This window comes from Nansenia antarctica (assembly GCF_963989245.1).
Source record: "Nansenia antarctica genome assembly, chromosome: 16".
Taxonomy (NCBI): Eukaryota; Metazoa; Chordata; class Actinopteri; order Argentiniformes; family Microstomatidae; genus Nansenia; species Nansenia antarctica.
Window position 1 is genome coordinate 20,743,899 of NC_137686.1, and position 20,650 is coordinate 20,764,548.

The 20,650-nt window shown below is 44.2% G+C and overlaps 1 protein-coding gene across 1 annotated transcript in view; it reads left to right on the forward strand.

Moving 5' to 3' along the window:
• The window catches only part of piezo2b (piezo-type mechanosensitive ion channel component 2b), a gene marked incomplete at both ends in the record, with an annotated part of 55,309 nt that overhangs the window by 33,075 nt on the left and 1,584 nt on the right, over positions 1-20,650 (forward strand). The window contains 30 exons of the mRNA XM_080547015.1: positions 303-479; positions 608-730; positions 925-1,125; positions 1,337-1,643; positions 1,883-2,048; positions 3,921-4,164; positions 5,260-5,380; positions 5,585-5,747; positions 6,089-6,178; positions 6,358-6,485; positions 6,811-6,879; positions 8,307-8,410; positions 8,688-8,786; positions 9,676-9,796; positions 9,897-9,968; positions 10,180-10,346; positions 10,834-11,036; positions 11,422-11,604; positions 11,791-12,402; positions 13,781-14,039; positions 14,656-14,838; positions 15,959-16,244; positions 16,693-16,825; positions 17,156-17,303; positions 17,511-17,725; positions 17,862-18,020; positions 18,272-18,419; positions 18,887-19,075; positions 19,335-19,427; positions 19,834-20,003. Coding sequence (XP_080403141.1) covers positions 303-479; positions 608-730; positions 925-1,125; positions 1,337-1,643; positions 1,883-2,048; positions 3,921-4,164; positions 5,260-5,380; positions 5,585-5,747; positions 6,089-6,178; positions 6,358-6,485; positions 6,811-6,879; positions 8,307-8,410; positions 8,688-8,786; positions 9,676-9,796; positions 9,897-9,968; positions 10,180-10,346; positions 10,834-11,036; positions 11,422-11,604; positions 11,791-12,402; positions 13,781-14,039; positions 14,656-14,838; positions 15,959-16,244; positions 16,693-16,825; positions 17,156-17,303; positions 17,511-17,725; positions 17,862-18,020; positions 18,272-18,419; positions 18,887-19,075; positions 19,335-19,427; positions 19,834-20,003 — 5,333 coding nt within the window. The remainder of the gene's footprint in view (positions 1-302; positions 480-607; positions 731-924; positions 1,126-1,336; positions 1,644-1,882; positions 2,049-3,920; positions 4,165-5,259; positions 5,381-5,584; positions 5,748-6,088; positions 6,179-6,357; positions 6,486-6,810; positions 6,880-8,306; positions 8,411-8,687; positions 8,787-9,675; positions 9,797-9,896; positions 9,969-10,179; positions 10,347-10,833; positions 11,037-11,421; positions 11,605-11,790; positions 12,403-13,780; positions 14,040-14,655; positions 14,839-15,958; positions 16,245-16,692; positions 16,826-17,155; positions 17,304-17,510; positions 17,726-17,861; positions 18,021-18,271; positions 18,420-18,886; positions 19,076-19,334; positions 19,428-19,833; positions 20,004-20,650) is intronic.

The window sequence follows — 20,650 nt, forward strand, 5'->3', positions numbered from 1 at the left end:
GGTCAGTCGCCGACTTGTTCCCGCTTTCACCACCTGTTGTCACATACTTCTGATGTACCATGACAGTAACTCACCCAGTCTGATGCGTTATTGATTATTGAAAATAAAATTATTTTCTCCCTCACGTGGCGAGTCTCCCTCTGATCTTCTATGGCGAAAAAACAACACAAGGCTAAATATCCTTGCGAATGTTGTTTTGCAGCTTAACAAGAGTCATTGTCGTTCTCCACGTTTGGACTTGGAATAATTTGTTGTCTTTTTACAAGAGTCATTGGGAGACTAATTTGTTGTCCTTTTTGCAGGTGTCCCTGTTCAACTATGTGTTCCTGGCGTCCTGGGTCTTTGCTCTTCCCTTCGGTCAGTTCCGCCCGCTGGCCTCCAGCGTGTGCACAGTCTGGACTTGTGTCATCATCATCTGTAAAATGTTGTATCAACTCGAATCTATCAACCCTCCGTCATACTCCAAGAACTGCTCAATGGTGGTAAATAGTGACTCTTTAACCAGGGCTAAAGCTGTTCACAAATACTTCATTAGATTACTAGTCGGCCATACCTGCAGTGTGAATATATATGAAGGTTTGGGCTAAATCTTCTGCTTCCTCCCCAGCTTATGAACTACACAGACAAACAGAGGAAGGAGATGAGTAGCTCTTTGCTCTACAAGGAGCCTGTCGACCCGGCCAACTGGGTCGGCTTGAAGAAGTTCAACCCCCTGTTGGAAAACCTGAGGGTGAGGAGGCCATACCAGCTCAATATGTACTTCATTATTTATGTATTATTTATTATTATATGTAGTATTACAGTATCACACAAACGATAGTCTCAATAAAGACCCCCCCCCCAAAAAAATACAATATTGACTTATCTTTTTGGAAATGTAGGACTGAAACTTCCTCTTTATGTGTTCCCCTTTGCTGTCTGTAGAACAACCTGTTGATGCTGGCCATATTGGGGTTCGAGGTGACCATCTACCGGCATCAGGAGTACTACCGTCTGAGGAACAAGCTCACCGCCCCCCACGCTAGGATCATCTTCCACGACATCACACGGCAACATCTGGACAACGGCATAGTCAACTGTGCCAAGTACTTCATCAACTACTTCTTCTACAAGTTTGGATTGGAGGTATGAATGATATGAAATATGCAATGCTAGACTGTACTTGACTTATTTAAATGTGTTTTAAAAAAAAAGTTTATTCAAGCACATTCAGAATTCAGCTTCTAGAATTTTCTATACTGTATGTATGATATCAATACTGACAATCTCTCTCTCTCTTTCTCTCTCTCTCTCTCTCTGCTATCCTCTGCCCGATGCCTCCACACATCCAACCAAGACATGCTTCCTGTTGGTGGTCAACGTGATCGGCCAGCGTATGGACTTCTATGCCATGCTGCACGGCATCTCTCTGATAGCGGTCATGTACCGGCGCAGGAGGAAAGCGATCGCTGAGATCTGGCCGAAGTACTGCTGCTTCCTGGCCTGCATGATCACCTTCCAGTACTTTGTGTGCATCGGGATCCCGCCGGCGGCCTGTAAAGAGTACCCCTGGAGGTTTCCTAAATCACTGCTGGGCTCCGCCGTCATCAAGTGGCTCTATTTCCCGGATTTCCACACGAAACCCAGCTCCGTTTTCCTTATCTGTATGTGGTCGTATTGTTCTTTCTTATTCTAGAATTCATTGATTATGTTCAGGGGGTGAATAGAGTATGTCCTCAACTGCTAGTAACCGCTCCTTTCCTCTCCTCTCCTCTCCTCTCCTCTCCTCTCCTCTCCTCCTCTCCTCTCCTTTCTTCTCCTCTCCTCTCTTCTCCTCTCCTCTCCTCTCCTCTCCTCTCCTCTCCTCTCCTCTCCTCTCCTCTCCTCTCCTCTCCTCCTGTAGATGACTTCATGCTGCTGCTGTGCGCCTCCCTCCAGAGGCAGATCTTTGACGAGGAGAACAAGGCGGCGGTCCGTCTCATGGCTGGCGACAACGTGGAGATCTGTAGAGACCTGGACGCCGCCACCTTCAGCGTTCACAACCCTGTCCCTGACTTCATCCACTGCAGGTAGGCCAGTGGATGACCTCTGACCTCAGGAGATGTCAATGAAGCCCATGAGAGGTCATAGTGAAAGTTCAAGTTGGGGTCAAGTCTAACTAACTAACCCAGGGTCCCATAACTAATCCCAGGGTTTACAGTTGCAGCAGTACGACAAGGAGTGACAGAGAGAGAGAGAGAGAGAGAGAGGAAGAGAGAGAGAGGAAGAGAGAGGAAGAGAGAAAGAGGAAGAGAGCGAGAGAGAGAGAGAGAGAGGAAGGGAGGAAGAGAGAGAGACCATTCTTACTTCTTTCCTGCTCATACTGTCGTTATTGATTATGTGTTCTCCTCGTTCCACTGTTTTGAAGCACAAAGTGGAGAACTCTTTTATTAAGGCACTCTCTGTCCATCAACAAGCACAGTCAAGAGAGCACCACACCGTCCTCCGCCGTCCTCCAGCCCCGCACTTATTCCATTGTTTTCCAGAGGATCACATTACGGATACAAGGGGGGAAGAAATCCATAATCCGCCAAACACACACCGTCACTCTGGCCGTCTCTACTCGACTCAGATGCTTTCCCCTGTACTGTAACTCAATAAATAGCTTTTAAGTAGGGAAAATATCTTTTTTTTTCTTGAGGTGATTGAGCTGGACAGAGGACGACACTCATCTATTCCGGCCCATCAACACAGGGTCGTAGTATCAAGAGCCGGCCATTTCATCAACCTTCTCTCCCTAACGGTTGTGTTGCTGTTGTGGTCCGCTACTTACCTAGGGTTTTTACCAGTACCATCACGATAATGGATGCGTGTCTGATGGATTGCACTCATGATGATTGCATGATTGATGGCCCTGATAGAGTACACAACATGCTTTTAGTGTATCATGTAGTCCTCTCTCACATACCTGTGCAGAGAGACACGGCTAGGCTTTCTACTGATGGCTAGTTACCATGCATCTATCGATCACTCTTAACGCCGATCTGCGGTCACTCTCACGCATCTGCGGTCACTCTCACGCATCTTCTCGTTCTTCCACGGAGCGGAATGTATCTTCTAGTCTTCTAATAGTTTGTGAGGAGGTACTCTCTGCCACCTACCATCAATCGATCTTTTCAATGTGGATTCCTTACAACTATAGGTAGCCCTCCGCATTGTTCCAAAAATTGGGACCCCTCAATTTGGGACCCCTCAATTTGGGACTCCGCAATTGCCTCATACCGTCCGTATGTAGCCTCCACACCGCAGCGCTGGATGAAGCATAAATCCTGTTTTACTCTACTCCTGACAGTCATTGATCTAGTTAACATGATTGATGCATGTAAGGCCTTTGGTGTTACGGTACAACCTGAAATTAAATCGACTTTTACAGTGTACTGAACATGGCCCAGCTCAAGTGCCCTTTATGGATATGAATCATACTATACACTGACTGTATACCTGGGGAGGCTGGTGGAGGTTAGAAAGGAGGACAGGCCCATTGTAATGCATAGAATGGAATGAGGAATGGTGTCAAACAGTACTGTGTGCGTTTTACAGTATACATCATAGTGAAACATAGTATATACACTGTGTAATGTATACTGTAATACACACTGTACTGTACCATTCTAACGTTGATACCCTAACAAAAACAAAGCAAAAGAAAAACAGTGAACAAAGTGAGAAGCAGTGGGTATCATCTCTGTTTATCACCGTCTATTCAATCGAACATTTACCAGAAATTCTAATACATTTTCGGTCACAGTCACATAGAAATACAAAAAAACAAAACATTCATACATACATGAACAGCCATTTTTCATCCATACACAAATGTCATTGATCAAATCTACAGATGAAGTTTATGATTTATGATTATCACTCCACACCCCTGCCCCTGTCTCTCTCTTGTCCCGTAGGTCCTACCTGGACATGTTCAAAGTGATCATGTTCAGTTACCTGTTCTGGTTCGTCAACACCATCATCTTCATCACGGGGACCACCCGCATCAGCATCTTCTGCATGGGCTACCTGGTCGCCTGCTTCTACTTCCTGCTCTTCGGGGGAGAACTACTGCTCAAACCAATCAAAAAGATTTTGCACTACTGGGACTTCCTGATCGCTTACAATGTGTTTGTCATCACGATGAAGAACGTCCTATCAGTGAGTATGCCATGAAAACCCTTCGCAAAGATGAAATGATGCTTTTCAAAAGAATGATTCATTGTGGCGCTTCACCTCAAATGACACCCTATTCTCCCTGGATGCACTACTGTTAGGCTAGGTAGTACACTGTATATGGAACAAAAGCTGTCATTTGAGACAGATCTTTCAGATTATTTGTTTATCTGGTGTACTCAGATCTGATAAAACTATGATTCTTAGAAGATAAAAGAAAAGTTAAGAGTCCAAAACCCTGAGTGAGGTTCCAGTTGTTTAATGCCAAGATGCATCCACATCAATACACAAAGAAGCTCTTCTAATGTACTCCCATGAAAAAACACCATGCCGCCCCAAGCGATAAGATTAGATTAGATTAGATTAGATTCAACTTTATTGTCATAACAGAGTACCAGACAGAGCGATGTACAGTATGGTATGTACAGATGCATAAGTGTATGGCGGTATGTGCAATGTGCAAAAAAAAGAAATACAAAAAAATTGTCGGTGCAAAGGTAGTATTTGTAAACAGCAGTAGTGCAATTGGTAATTGAGTGAAGACCCTTGAAGGAAAGGTACAACATAACAGACCTCATGAACAGAACACAGTCTCTTTGTCTGAGAGTGTGATGTTAGTTGCCAGTGTCCACCAGTGTAGCTGTGCTCTCCAATGTTATCTCAAGGGAGAGTGTTCCACAGAGCCTTGCGAAAACCTGAGCTGCATTAGCACGTCATACTTGAAACTAGGCTTTTGGCCATTCAATACGAGGGGCGGCTGTGGCTCAGGAGGTAGAGCCGGCGCCTAATGATCGCAAGGTTGGCGATTTGATCCCCGGCTCCATGTGTCGAGGTGTCCTTGGGCAAGACACTGGATCCCAGATGGCTCCCAATGAGCGGGCCGGCGCCTTGCATGGTAGCCGCCATTGGTGTGTGAATGGGTGAGTGAATGGGTGAATGAGAGGCCATTGTAAAGTGCTTTGGAATAAGGCACTATATAATAATATATAGTGTTGTTGTAATATAATGTCATGTAATTGTTATAATAAGTGCAGTCCATTTACCATTGAGTTCACACACCGTTTCTATGCAACCTATCAGATCCTAGCCTGTGGCTACATCAATCCCCTCATGGTGAACAACTGCTGGCTGATCCAGCTGCTCAGTCTGGCCTGCACCATCAAAGAATACAAGCTCATACAAGACAACCAGGAAGTACAAAGTAAGCGACTTACTCATCATTACTCATCATAACATACAGCCGTCATAAGCGGGGTTATTATGTTGTCCTTATAACCACCTCTTCAACTATTGTGTTGCATACCGTTTTACTTCCCATCGTCCCTATAGTTGTATGAAGACTGACTGTAAAGTCTGTGTGTGTGTGTGTGTGTGTGTGTGTGTGTGTGTGTTGTGCATTGTGCAGCTGAGGATGACGATCGCAAGTGTGCCCTGCCCAGCGACGAGGCAGGCATCATCTGGGACAGCATCTGTTTCACCTTCCTGCTCCTGCAGAGGCGGGTCTTCATGAGTTACTACTTCCTCCACGTGGTGGCGGACATCAGAGCCTCGCAGATCCTGGCCTCCAGGTACACCGCAGCAGTACAGAACCCAGGGCCCGCTCAGCTCCCCAGTCGCCTTTAGGCACAGCTCTAGGATCAGTTTACCGCAAACCACAAATCCTAAGCTTAAACATTTGGAGGAAATTAACTCTTGCAGGTTGCTTCAACTTCATCCCACTTCATACGCAATTTCAAAAAGTCCCTTCGGCCGCAGCGGCGCTTTAACGAGGAGGCCGTGTGTTTCAGAGAGGCTGAGCTGACGAGGCTCTGTGTTTCAGAGTGTTTCAAATGCGTTTCCTTGGTCTGGTACTTGTACTCTGCAATGACAATAAAGTTGAATCTAATCTACTCAAATCTAATCTAATCAGAGGGGCCGAGCTGTTCCAAGCCACCATCGTGAAGGCAGTCAGAGCCAGACTGGAGGAGGAGAACAAGTCCATGGAGCAGCTCAAGAGACAGTGAGACTCACAAAACTCATCTATTCTATTCTATACAAGCTATGGGTTATTCAATAACGGGGGGTAATTACTGTACTGTTACTGTAGTGTACTGTACTGTTAAAGCAGTCTGAATGAAGAAAGGGTCGGTCCTGGCGACAAACTCTAGAGCTCCTCCTCCCTCTCTCTTATCCAATCAGGATGGACCGCATCAAAGAGAGGCAGGAGAAGTTTAAGAGGGGTAAGGAGAAGATGCTGACCCAGGCCCAAGAGGCCGGGGACGGCCAGAACCCCATCCAGCCCGCGGAGGAGGAGGAAGAGGACGACAGTAAGATAAACGGCTGTTATGGACTTATCCATATCAGTAGGCTTTTGGTTGTTCTCATTGAATGTGCAGGGTGACCTGCCTGTCATACATCCCACAGCAGCAGGACGTAAGACATAAAGTCCCAGAGAGTGATTCTAGCATTTGAATATACAGGAATATTGTACCGTACATCACTGTAAATGATGTTATTATCACAGTTATGTTGTATTGATTTTTTTAACGGTTTATTTGAAAAGAAGCATTGATCTTGAACAGACGCTGGCTGAACAACGAAAGATTCTTGCCGTGATCCATAATTGATTTATTTGTGAAATGTTTATTTTAGGAGCAGAGCGAGAGAAAGACAAGGCCAAAAAAAGACAGTGGTGGAGGCCTTGGGTTGACCATGCATCCAGTAGGTTGACCCCTCCTATCCTTTCTCTGCTCTGATTGGCCCGTGTGTCCTTGACCAGAACTCAGAGGATTCCCATACTGCCCCTGGGCTCCGTACGACCCAAAACAAACCGCTAGTGTTCCCTTCCAGACCTTAGTCCTTTTCTGTCTCTATTTAAGGGCCCTTTATTCGACTCTATACTCTGTTATTCTGTGCGAGTGGAATCAAATAAACACGACTTTGACACCTCAACAAATGTAACCATAGCTATAATGGTGCACGATGGGCGCTGCCTTAAATAGACAGAACATTGCCATGAAAGAAAGGAAAATGACTAATGCCTGGAGGTTTGTGGTTGTGGTCCTTTTGAGCGCAACCTAGCCACACTCGAGTGACCGAGCTGTCTCTCTTCCTGGTCTTGTCTGAGGAGCCCACAGTCAGGAATCACTCGGTTGTGAAAGATTTTCATTAAACAGAAATAAAATCCTTTTCCCTTGAAGGAGAGGGCGAATGATTCTATCTCTGTTATTATAGCCATGATCACCAAACCGAGACATTACGAGAGAAAAACTGAGCGATGCAGACACCCCAGATTTAAAACAAAACAGCCATTGGTTTTTGAACTAATTAACATTTGAAATGGATAAAGCTGAAAGGCTGTCTTCATATTCTACTAGCCACACATACAGTATACCATTCATTCAAATGGAACCCTGTGTATCAGTTCTTCTCTCAGGAGCCTTTTATTGGTATTACAGTGATGTCTTGATGTCACCCCATGTTGTTGCATTACGTTTATGATTTCTCCATTCCACTTCCCATATCAAATGAGACCCCATTCATATTTCCCAGCATCCTCTCCTGTCCCCTCCCCATTGTGGTTCTTCTGTTCAAGGACATGAGTCAGTCTGGCCTATTCTATTACAATGCCTTCCCTAACACTGATTCTGTAGACTGAAATTATTTGCTCTCGCTATGAACCATAATGTTACTGTGGTCTTAGACATGAATATCAGTCTTATACTATAGGTCTTTTTAGTCTACTCATCGCTTTGTACTAATTGTTAGTAAAGTTGCTATTTTACTCCTAAATGTGATGTATTGTGTGTCCCTAACCTTCTGCGTTCTTTCACCTCTTCAGTGCCACTGTCAACATTGCATTATGACGTGTGATTTTTCTAGAAAGTGTGTCTGGTAGTAAGTGAAAAGCAAAGCTTTAATAAGTGGTTAGATAATCAAAGCAACATCTGACCGTCATTTTCAGAGAGGAGTCCATGGAGTGAAGTCATTTATTTTTTCACGCCAATGATAATGAGACTGACTAAGCCCACTGTAGAGATTTTCTTTATGGTGTTTTACGGTGTCTGAGTTTATCCCCAAAACGCTTTCGACCGTGGCAGCCTTTAGTTTCAGGATGATTTAACCGCACCTTGCTTTCTATTCCTCAGTGGTTAGAAGTGGAGATTATTACTTGTTTGAAACTGACAGTGAGGAGGAAGATGAGGAGGAGGAGAAAAAAGAGGAAGAGCCACCTAAGAAGTCAGCCTTTCAGGTGAGGTCCAGACCAAAGCTCTGACCTCTCCTTTCAATGCTTTAGTGTGGACGGCAGAGGCTGTATTGCAGCTGTTGATAATAATGAATTATTAGTGAGTTGTATTCATGTGTCTCTGGTGAAAATACTGTATAATTGTCCTGTGTCATATCAATGATTTCATGTACTTGGATAGGACAGTGCTTCAAAATGTACCTTTCTGTGCGTCTTTAATACATAATATATAGTAAATTACTGTTTTCTACTAACTCTCTTCACCTTTATCTTTTCTCTTTAGCAAGCTATTCGGAAGTTTGCCACTGCTCTTATTGCTTTGCCCAAGTCTATCATTAAACTGCCCAAATCTATACTACAGTATATAATCAAGGCAGGCAAGGTATAACCCAACAGATTCAACATGACTTGCTTTCTGTGTCTGTGTGGACTTGCCGCAACAATGACGAACTGAACTGCTTTTCCATCCCATGTTATGTTTGCCCCAGATTACAATTGGATCAATTAGAATTGTATATTCAGTTAAACAAATGTGACGGCAGCTGGTGAAACCAGGAACAAGTCGGCAACCAATCAAAACATTCAGACTTTTATTCAGAAAAAATATAAAAAATTTCAACATTGTTCAGTCAATTACACTCGCTAGACAAGCCAAAATATCGCAATGCAATGGATTTGGTGAGTAATCCCCACTACTGAGTGTGTCATTGATTGAATAAAGTTGAAATTCATTTTCAAAATTACATTTTTCTGAATAAAAGTCTGATTGCCATGTCAGTTGCCGACTTGTTCTCAGTTTCACTAGCTGCTGTCACAATTGTGATATGGAATGGAAATGCAGTGACCTTTGCACTTCTGTGGTGTTTTCTGTGGGATCTCTTTGCAGCAATCTGCATGAATTGGAGCATTTTCCAATAGGCCACCTGAAATGTGAGTGGTGTCGATGTGGTTTGCTCCATTGTACTATCAACAGTATGTTTTATATACACATAATGGTAAAATAACAATTCAAAATGGAGATGGCAGAATTCATACACAGTTTTTTAATTTGCATTGATGTCCAGTGGAGCAAAAACACCATGGTATATTTGTCTTTTTGATATGTCTGTTCTTGATTTTTTTCTCTTTTATGTCTCTGGGTTATGAAGGGTATACTGGTGATTACTTGGCTTGCTTTTGCACTGGCATGACTTGTTTCAGGTGTCTTAACTGTGTCACTCCTTTGTGTCCATTGTGACAACCACTAACAGTACTTGCGCTTCCTCCACCAGTTTGTTTACCATACCTGGATGACAGACTCTAAAACTGCCCTGAAGCAACGGAGCAAAGAGAAGCGCAAATTCTGGAAGAGGTACACCAAAAGAGACAAGCACAGAAAAGACAAGAAGGATGGTAAGAGAAGAGTGGTGTAATGAAAATGTAAATCCAACATCAACATTCTATTACCGGGTATGTGTCTTGATTTGTTGTTGTTGTTTGGGTGTGTCTCTAGGCCATGTGACTATAGAGGTAGGGGAGGATGGGCAGGATGGAGCAGAGGATGGCAAGAAGTCTGATGGCCCAGGTTGGTGTCCAAGTCCATTTAACTACCTATCCTTTCCCAAACCCACTATTACCTCCAAATCAAACTTTGTTGAAAGCTGCACTATTACTTCTGTCCACTGTATAATCTGTAGATTTAAAGACCTTGTCGATCTGAAGATTGAGAGTTTATGAACGTTTTCCTCGCCCTTACTCAAAATTCTACAAACCCCTATTTTTGACACCCTCAACAGACAACATCTTGAAGCGTGTGTTCAACATCATCAAGTTCACCTGGGTGTTGTTCCAGACCACGGTGGCCAGCATCACCAAGTGGATGAACAACATTTGTCAGGAACACATCGATATCTCCACTGTGCTGCGCATCGAGCGCTGCATGCTCACCCGCGAGGTCAAAAAGGTACTACAACAACGACACTACAAATAACACTCTCCTGTCCACCCGACATCAGCATACTGGAGTAAGAAAACCACAAGTTCATATAATGTTGCTCCAAGAGTAATTACAGCCTTAGAGCACAGCTATAGAGGAACAGTTATGTAAAGTGTCACAGAGGATCCAGTGGCGCTCAACGAGTGAGTCAACAATACCGTCTGGCATCAACATAATGACATAATGAGTGAAGTGAAGTGAAGTGAAACTTTATTTATATAGCGCCTATGAATGCAACTCAAAGCACTGAGAAGAGAATGTAGAACTATGTAACTCCACACAATCTGACAAAATTAGTTCAAACACTCCTTATATTGTACTATGATGAAAGGTGAGGGATTTACATAAAACATAGTCATTTATTATAATTGTGTCGTACTGTTGGAGGAATAATACGAGGTTACCCACAGCATTTCACAACAACAACATCAACCTCTCTCTCTCTTCCCCACAGGGAAACTGCCCGTCTAGAGAGAGCATCCACGTGTACTACCAGAAGCAGATGAGGATAAACATGTCCAGGGACTCCAGTCTGGACCGGATCAGTGAGGAGGAGTCAGGGTCTGGGTCCCACCGGCGCCGCAGGAGACGTGCCGCCTACACGTTGGAGAGCCAGGACTCCATGGCCTCCATGGCCTCCAGAGACAGTATGTCCAGGTACGGAGTAGAGAAAGTGATCGGTCTCAGCATCACAGGGGAAACAGACAGAGGGATGAAACATCCTCCTATTCATTCTATTCATATTCATGAGAATTGTGTGATCCCATGAATATGATCAGACACATATAAACCACTTGTTTGTTTGCCATACCTCATACTTAGGGCATAGTTTTGTGTGACCCATAACCAGACTATAATAGGGCCCTGAGTGTTTCCTGGTCTAGTCGTGCGGTCAGGAAAGACCCAAGGCCCTAACCATACTTCACCATGAGTTGAGTCAATCCAAATTGTGCACTGATTTTTATTGCCATCCCATCACCCATCACACTCTTCTTTTTCTGATCACTCCATCTCTCCATCTCTCCATCTCTCCATCCACCAGTGCCTATACCGAGGCCACCATGCTGTTCTCCCGCCAATCCACCCTGGATGATCTGGACGGGATGCCAGAGTGCATTCCCAAAACCAGCGAGCGGGCCCGGCCCAAACTACGCAAAATGTACGGCCTGGACGCGTCCAACGTGTCCAACTCCTCGGCCGACAGCGGGAGTAGCCAGGTGTCCAGGTGCCAAGCCTCTGCATCATTCTCCTCACCATCATCCTCATCCTCATCGTCCTCACACACCAATTTTCTTTTACAAGGGTGGCTTTTGAGTCATCATTATAAATGTATTTTTTTTCTTCTGTTTTACAGTAAAAGTGTGTTGAGTGACACTGTGCCGTAAGATTTCTCTGTTGTTGTGTCCTGCAGTGAGGCCACCCAGTGCATCACCCTGTACTCCAGACAGGGCACCAATGACACAATAGAGGAGGTGGAGGATGAGCAAGACCAGGGGGAGGACAAGAACAGGGAGCACGGACCCTGGGGACCCCCGGAACCAGAACAGGACGAGGGGGCAGAGGACAGTCCCTGGGGGGATGGAGAGGCCAGGGAGGAGGGGGAGAGGGACCAACCCAGGCAGGGAGATCCATGGGAGTCCCCAGACCCGGGAGAAGGCCCCTCATTCAGGATAGAGGAAGGGGCGTCAGCTTTCTCAGCCGACGACATGGATTGTACCACTGAGAGCGACGAGGGGGGAAGACGGCAGGAGTACCTGCACACAGAGGGGCGGGCGGGGCAGCTGTACACCCCCGACACGGACGCTCCCAACACCTCGGACGCAGACGTGCCCCCCAGTTACAGCAAGGCGGTCAGCTTCGACCGCCTGCAGGCGGTCAGCTTCGACCGCCTGGAGGTCAGCGACGACGAGAGCGACAGGAGGATGATGATGATGACCCCTGACAGCAGGTCAGACCACTCAGACGACAACCTGGTGCCCTCCCTGACCACAGAGCTGACCGCCAGCGAACTGCTGCTCAACAAGTGAGTCAACAATACGGGCTGGCGTTATCAACATAACGACATATTGAGAAGAGAATGTAGGTAGAATGAAATGGATTAGAATAGAGGACTATGTAACTCCACACAATCTGGCAAAACTAATTCAGACACTCTTTGGGCCTCGAACACACAGCAAGCACCAAGCTCAGCAGCGTGTGTGTGTGTGTTTCATTTCGGCACCCGCGTTAACGGGTTAGAGCAGCCATGCACACGGGCGTCCGGTGTGTTCAAGGCCTTATACTGTACTATGATGAAATGGGAGGAATTTACATCAAACTAGTCGTTGATCAGATATTCCATACTAATGGATACTAATGGAATATCTGATCAAAAATAGAAACAGTGAAAAGACAAAAATCTCAAAAATTTACAAAATCATGCAAGAAATCAAGATACAAGAAGATAACACTAAAGAAAAATGGGAAAACGAATTAGCAATAACAATTACGGATGACGATTGGAAAGAAGCATGCAAAAGAATATTTAAGACAACACAATCAAAATTCTGGAAAGAATTTGCTTGGAAAATAAATATGAAGATCTTCCTAACACCGAAAATGTTGTCAAAATATAGGCCAACAGGCAATGCAGAATGCTGGAGGAAATGTACGGAACGAGAAGCCAATCACACACACATTTTCTATACATGCCCTAAATTGAAAAGGTTTTGGGAGGCAGTTCAAGTAAAAATAAAAAATACATTTACCTTACAAAATCCTATACATCCAGTCAATATTATACTCGGTCTTATTCCATTAGATATATACAGAGAGGGAGATAAATATTTGTACACCATACTACGTATCGCGGCTTTAAAGCAAATCACACGTAAATGGTTGGACTTAAACCCACCATCTGTTAATAATTGGAAAAAAACTGTTGAAGAGATAAAAGAAATGGAAAGAATTACTTGCAAAGTGGGAGGCCGTGAAGAGCAATTCACTATGAACTGGAGTAAATGGACCGAATGAATGAGTAGGAAGGAAGCCCCCCCCCCCCCCCCCCGATCCCACCCCTCCCTTTGTCTCTTACTTTTCTATGTCTATCCCCATAATTTCTCTCTTCTTTTTCTATATTTTCTCTCTAGTCTCTATTCTTTACTTTCTTTATTTCTTGTTCTCTTTATAAAAAAAAAATTATTAAAAAAAAATGATGAATGAACTTAAACAAGTGAAGAAAACTTGTAAAGTGTGTGAAATGAACTTGTGAAATGTAATGTAAAGTCCTGCAATAAAGTATAAAAAAAAACTAGTCGTTGATTATAATGGCGTCTTACTGTTGGAGGGTTAGGGTTAGGAATAATACAAAGTTACCCACAGCATTTCACCCACGGCGTCAACCTCTCTCTCTCTCTCTTCAGGATGTTTTATGACGAGGAGCTGGAGAACTCTGAGAAGTTCTATAAGCGCCAGCCCCTGGCGCTGCAGCTGTGCTACGCCCTCTACAACATGTTGGTGGCTCACTCTGAGTTTGTCTGCTACCTGGTCATCATCCTCAACCACATGGTCTCGGCCTCCTGCGCCACCCTGGTGGTACCCATCCTCATCTTCCTCTGGGCCATGCTGTCCGTGCCCCGTCCCAGCAAACGCTTCTGGATGACCGCCATCGTCTACACTGAGGTACTGTAAATGTATACTGTACTGTCCTCTCCTTGTACTGATTCAAACTAAAGCCCATGCCACCCAAAAAGTAGAGATGTACTGTAATGATTCTAGATTATATACGGTTGTCATTAAAACTTTGGATGAGCGCTGTCAGTTGATTTAAAATAATGTGTTGATTCATCTTTTCCTATTGGTCTACCGATTAATCTAATGTAGTAATAGTTTTTCACCTTATTTTTCACCTTGCAATTTAGCTTATCACAGATTTTCCAAAACCCAATAAGTGGGGGAGTAATAGGGTATTTTATTTTAGTTTTTTTAGTTAACAATGAAATGATGGCCTCCAAATGTGTGAATTGCCATTCCTTGAGAGATGAAGAGAAAAGGGCTTGTTGAACCGAGCTTCCTTAGTACAACACTCTCTCTTTGCTACATGCCAGCTTTAATTAATTGTCCTTGGTCTGATACATAGAAATCCATTTAGGATTAGTAGATTCATCTGTTTGATTAATCTCTTAACCTTTTCAGCCGTACGTTCTTTCCAGATAATTATGCATTATTATGCAACTAGACAATAATGACAACATGAAATAATGACTCGTTACACTTTCTCTCATGTCATTACCACCAGGTCACTATCGTCATCAAATACTTCTTCCAGTTTGGATTCTTCCCCTTCAATAAGAACCCTGAAGGAAACAAGATGAAGCCCTACCACCCTCCCAACATCATCGGTGTGGAGAAGAAGGACGGCTACTGGACGTATGACCTCATCCAGCTGCTAGCCCTCTTCTTCCACAGATCCATCCTAAAGGTAGGACTGTTAGCAATCAGTACTCCTGGAATGCACCCTGAAAAGCACTGTAACATGTGACAGCAGCTGGTGAAAGGTGGGAGCAAGTCGGCAACCAACCAAATGTTCAGACTTTTATTCAGAAAAATTTAAATACATTTTAGCGTTGTTGAAAATCAACGACACACTCGCTAGTCAAGCCAAAATACTGCAATGCAATGGATTCGGTGAGTAATCCCCACTACCACCTAGTTAGTGTTCCCGCTTTCATCAGCTGCTGTCACATATTTGGATATTTGGATGTTTACATTTACATTTACATTTTTGGCATTTAGCAGACGCCTTATTCCAAAGCGACTTACAATCAATACATTTGAATACTAAGCATGTGAATCAGCAGTCCACTATTCGTTGCAGGAAGAGTACTCTAGCTCGGGCCCGGAGCCACTGATAGAAGGAAAAACTTTCTCCCTATTATCGCCTTTTTTTTTCTTTTTTTTTTATATTACTGGAGAAACTGAGAAACAGTACAAGGGGGGCAATAGAAGTTCTTAGGGACACAGTAGAGGGGAAAGCGGGTGTCTTTAGGAGACGTAGTGGTGAAGGTCAGAAGATGTTTGGATGTTTGCCTGTGTTCTTTGTTTTCCATAGCCTATAACCACTGCTTTCTACTTGATGAAGCTCCTTATCTACTCCATTTGGGGTCCAATTCATACTTGAATTGGACCCCTATAAACACACACATACTTTATTAGCTGAGTCCATACTGTACTAACATATCAGTTCTAATAATAGATAAACAATAAGTAAAACAAACGCGAGGTTAGTTAAAGCGACAAGAAACGTAGTTAAAGAATAAAAGCAAGTTTAAAAAGATGGGGATCGTTTGAAAGGGGGAGAGTTTGCTGGATTCTTTGATTTGGGTTGGGAGAGTGTTCCAAAGAGTTGGGGCTGCAGCAGAGAGAGCCTGGTCCCCCCCCTGTTGGTTGCCCCAAATACAACACTTTTGCAGTAGGCCAGCCTGGAGGTACGCATGGATGAGGCTCTCTGCGTCACTGACAGGACAGTGTGACATGACAAGAATGACAAAAACTATACTACAATGTACTTCATTGTTATCATGTGTCTCCTCCATATTCAGTGTCATGGTCTATGGGACGAGGACAACCCCAATAAGACAAGGAAGGACGTCGACCATGGGGCCGAGTCTGAGGACGAGGTACGGGCAGGAGAGAAGGAGCCCGCCCCCTCAGTGGTCCAGGAGAGGAGAGGCTCCGCCCACACCCTCAAGTCCATCAACCTGGGCACCTCCATAGACTCTGTGCACATGCACTACCCTCACCAGCAGACCTACCAGCGCCGCAAGAGCTCCAGTGGAGGGTCCCACTTCTCCCACCGCTCCGCCCACTCTGCACGCTCCAAAAGAGGTAGCCTGTCACTCACACTTTCCGTCGTCCAATAGAGGAGAGGTAAAGGGAAATGTAGGAGGCAACCTCCTCCTACTCCTCCCACTCTACAGAATCCAGGTCAACTTTTGATGCCGCTTATGTATGTGTCGTGGTAATGTTTGCATCATGGTTGAGATACAAAATATTTGCCATCCCCCAACTACTGAACTCCAAAACCCAATCATAGCCATCTGTAATCTACTGTCTTGTCGTATCTGTTGTTTATTGTTTTCTTTGCACTGTAATGGTGACAGGTGGTGTGGATCACTGCTACACTTGTTTATAGCCTTCCACACCACACAATAGGTTTACCATGGGGGGGAAAAAACCAAGTTATAACTAACTAACTAACTAACCACCAGGACCGCTCTCAGCTCATGTTAAAGCCTCGAGCTCAGTGATATATCCGTTTCCATGGTTTCCACAGGCAGCACCAACTCCCGTAACAGCAGCAGGCGGGACGGGAGCGAGGCGGAGGTCCAACAGAAGAGCCGGAAGCAGCTGATCTTTAAGAAGCTGATAGAACAGCTGATCAGAGCCAAGGTGTTCACCGTTAAGAAGTGAGTGTAGTGGCCTGGGGTGGTCCAGTGGTCTAGCACCGCGGTCTACAGTGCACACACATATGCCCATGTCGGCATGGGTTTGAATCCATGCCCTGCTGACATGTCCTCTATCTCCCTTCTTCTCCCACTTTCCTGTCTGTCTTCACTATCTGTCCAATAAAATGAAAAAAATGTGAGTGGGACTGCCCCCGAAAACGAGTGTAATCCCCTTCCATGCCTTCTAAAGGTCATCCTATCATTGGTGTCTTTGACTCCTTTTCTATTGTGTGACATGAATATCTAAAGGAATCTACTGGAATTGCGCATTTTGTGCCATTCTCTCCTTAGAACTCTTGAGATCTACCACCCCATTCGTCAGTTCTTCTACCACCTGATCCACCCAGAGTACAGTGCCGTAACAGACGTCTATGTGCTGATGTTCCTGGCTGATACGGTTGACTTCATCATCATCGTCTTCGGATTTGGGGCATTCGGGGTACAGCTTACCTCCCCATGTCAGCTTGTTTTATGGTGGTGTGCTGCTCTATAGAGCACCCGACATTAGACACCAATGAATCAGGAATCTTCAGTGTTCCAAATGTTTTCCAATTTTCCATGTCTGTATGCTCAATCAAACTTTCGTTGTATAGCACCTTTATTTGTAAAAAGCAACTGACTGCTAGTGTTCTCATCTCTTCTCCAGAAACATTCAGCCTCAGCAGACATCTCTTCCTCCTTGTCAGAGGACCAGGTTCCTGGGGCCTTTCTGGTCATGGTACTGATCCAATTTGGTTCCATGGTGGTGGACCGGGCCCTCTACCTCAAAAAGACTGTCATGGGGAAGGTCATCCTTCAGGTGGTCCTGGTGTTTGGGATCCACTTCTGGATGTTCTTCATTCTACCAGGAGTCACAGAGAGGTAAACTGATAGTTCAATGAACAAAAAAAAAACAATACAATACCGGCAGTGCATTTAACGAGTTATACAGTATAAGTGTTATAATACTTTATCTTTTTGTAAAGGTTAAAAATTGACATTTACACTCTACCTGCAGGCGTTTCAATGAGAACACAGTGGCCCAGGTGTGGTACTTTGTGAAGTGTGTCTACTTCAGCCTGTCGGCCTATCAGATCCGCTGTGGCTATCCCACTCGTGTGCTCGGCAACTTCCTTACCAAGAGCTACAACTACGCCAACCTCTTCCTGTTTCAAGGGTGAGTTTGTGTGGTAGTAGATTAGAACATTATACACTCTGTGTGATGTCAGATAGCTAGCGCCAAACAAACTGTACATGAACAACTGGCTACCTGAACCAATATGTCTATCGGAGTTAATACTGCACACACAGTCTCATTATAGCTTTTCTCTTGTTAACCTGTGTGTGTGTGTGTGTGTAATCTCTAATTGTAAATTGCTTTGGATAAAAGTGTCTGCTAAATGGTTGAAATGTAAATGTTCTCCTCAGGTTCCGCCTGATTCCGTTCCTTATGGAGCTGCGTTCGGTGATGGACTGGGTCTGGACCGACACCACCCTCAGCCTGTCTAGTTGGATCTGCGTGGAGGACATCTACGCCCACATCTTTGTGCTCAAGTGCTGGAGGGAGTCGGAGAAGGTGCGGCCCACTGAGGGTGGAGCTGCTGAAGTAATATTGATTATCCCCAAGAGGGAAATTTGTTTGCCTGAAACAGCATCCACTTAAGAGACAATTAAGAGACAGACATTCAAACATGCAACATGTTACAGTAGAAAAAAAAAAAAGACAACACAGCGAAACACATCATTAAGAACATGATCGCAGATGACGTGCACTGCATGTGTGCACAGCAGTACAGCTTGCTGTGTTTATGAACCTGTTATAAAGCAGTTATAAACACACACAAGGTGTTGTATGTACGCATGTACTGTACGTACTGTTTGCATGCCATAGGGTGAACACATTTGAACAGCCGTGTTCTATTTCATCTTGCCTGGGTCAGTGGACACACTGGAATGACATATCAAGATCTAGTATCCTGCATGTTGAAGTCCGCTTTTGAAGGTCCAATAGTATAACTGTGAGTTCGTCCCTTGTCCCTTCAGCGGTATCCCCAGCCCCGAGGGCAGAAGAAAAAGAAAGTGGTGAAATATGGGATGGGAGGTATGATCGTGGCCCTGCTCATCTGTATAGTGTGGTTCCCCCTCCTCTTCATGTCCCTGGTCAAGTCTGTGGCTGGGGTGGTCAACAAGCCCCTAGACGTCTCCCTCACAATCACACTGGCTGGCTTTCAGGTATTACACCGACCCCTAGCCTCTCTACTGAAACTGTTGGTTTCAACCCACTGGTCATTCTCATGGCTATTTTGTTATGATAATGTTGATACGGCTGAATCTTAACTTGTGATACCCACTCATAGCTTGAATTTGCACATAAATCAGATATGCCAAAACATAATTGAGTGTGTGTGTGTGTGTGTGTGTGTGTGTGTGTGTGTGTAAGTTAGAATGTGGCCATCTATGAATAAATGACACCCTAAGTTGTATTTTACAGCCTATCTTTACCATGAGTGCACAGCAGCACCAACTAAAGGATGTCACCGAAGATGAATTTCGGGTCTTCAACAAGGCATATGAGACTAAACCTGTAAGTACATGGTATAGTACAAGGATGTTATTGAGATCATTTATTTCTCATTCAATGTTTTCCTTGTGAAGCAAACCATGTAGATGAGAAATAGAATAGCTATTTGTTATTCTAAACAAGTGTGTGATCAAGTAATGTGACATAGATCATGACATGAAATCAGCATTGACGTTTTTATACTTATACGTTTTTTATATTTCCCATACTCACTGTTTGTTTTAGTTTAGTTTAGTTTAGTTTATTGTTTATTTCACAGGGACAGTGCATATTAAAATACATATGAGACACAAATGCAATATGCCAGAGTTAGCCAATAAGGCTAGTTTAAGTCTGTAGTCCCTGGCCAGATGTTCAGTTGGCACTTGGAAACCTCTTGGACCTCTTAAAACCTTTTTTTTTTCCCCAGGATGCCATGATGTGGCTGGAGGGCTACTTGCATGACGACGTGACAATCGCTGAGCTGGAGGGAAGCTCCAACTCCCTGTGGACCATCAGCCCCCCCAGCAGAAACAACCTGAAAGAGGTCCTCGGCATCGATGACGAGTTCCCCATCACCGTGGCCTGGTCCATTCAGAGGTAAGAGCTCACTATGGAATAAGAACAAATAATGGCAGCCATCACTTGCCCTGCTATTGATATCTTCTCCTCTGTGGTCATAACTTGTAGTATTCATTATAGTCAATGATTCATCTTACAGTCATAAATCTGTCTGTCAATTCTCTCTGTGTTTGTACTGGAGGTTACTGGTCAAAAAGATATAATCTGAATATTCATGCAGATTTTCTTCATTGTCATACTTTCAGAAACCTCACACTTGGAGCTAAACTTGAAACAGTGAATTGCAAGCAAGTAACAAATCTGGATAGCAAGACAAAGCTGGAGCTCAAACAGCTGTTAGAGGGGAGCAGGAAAGAAGCTGTGTGAGTATCTTGACCTTGCCTTCTCTTCTCGAGATAAAGGACAAGTTCAGATTTGTTCAGACAAATATTCAACAAATCTTGAGTAGACCCTTTAAAAAAAATAAAGTGCTTGATTTTGACAAACTTACCGGCACCAACGATACCCTCTTCTCTGGGGTGCCGTTTGTAATATTGATTCATCCCTTTTTACAGGCCTGTTAACCCAAGATCTTGATAAATCAGACTAGATTTATAAATCAGGTCAAAATAAGTATCTGTTTATTTGTGTTTTTTGCACAGAGTGACACATTAACTGAAGTAATG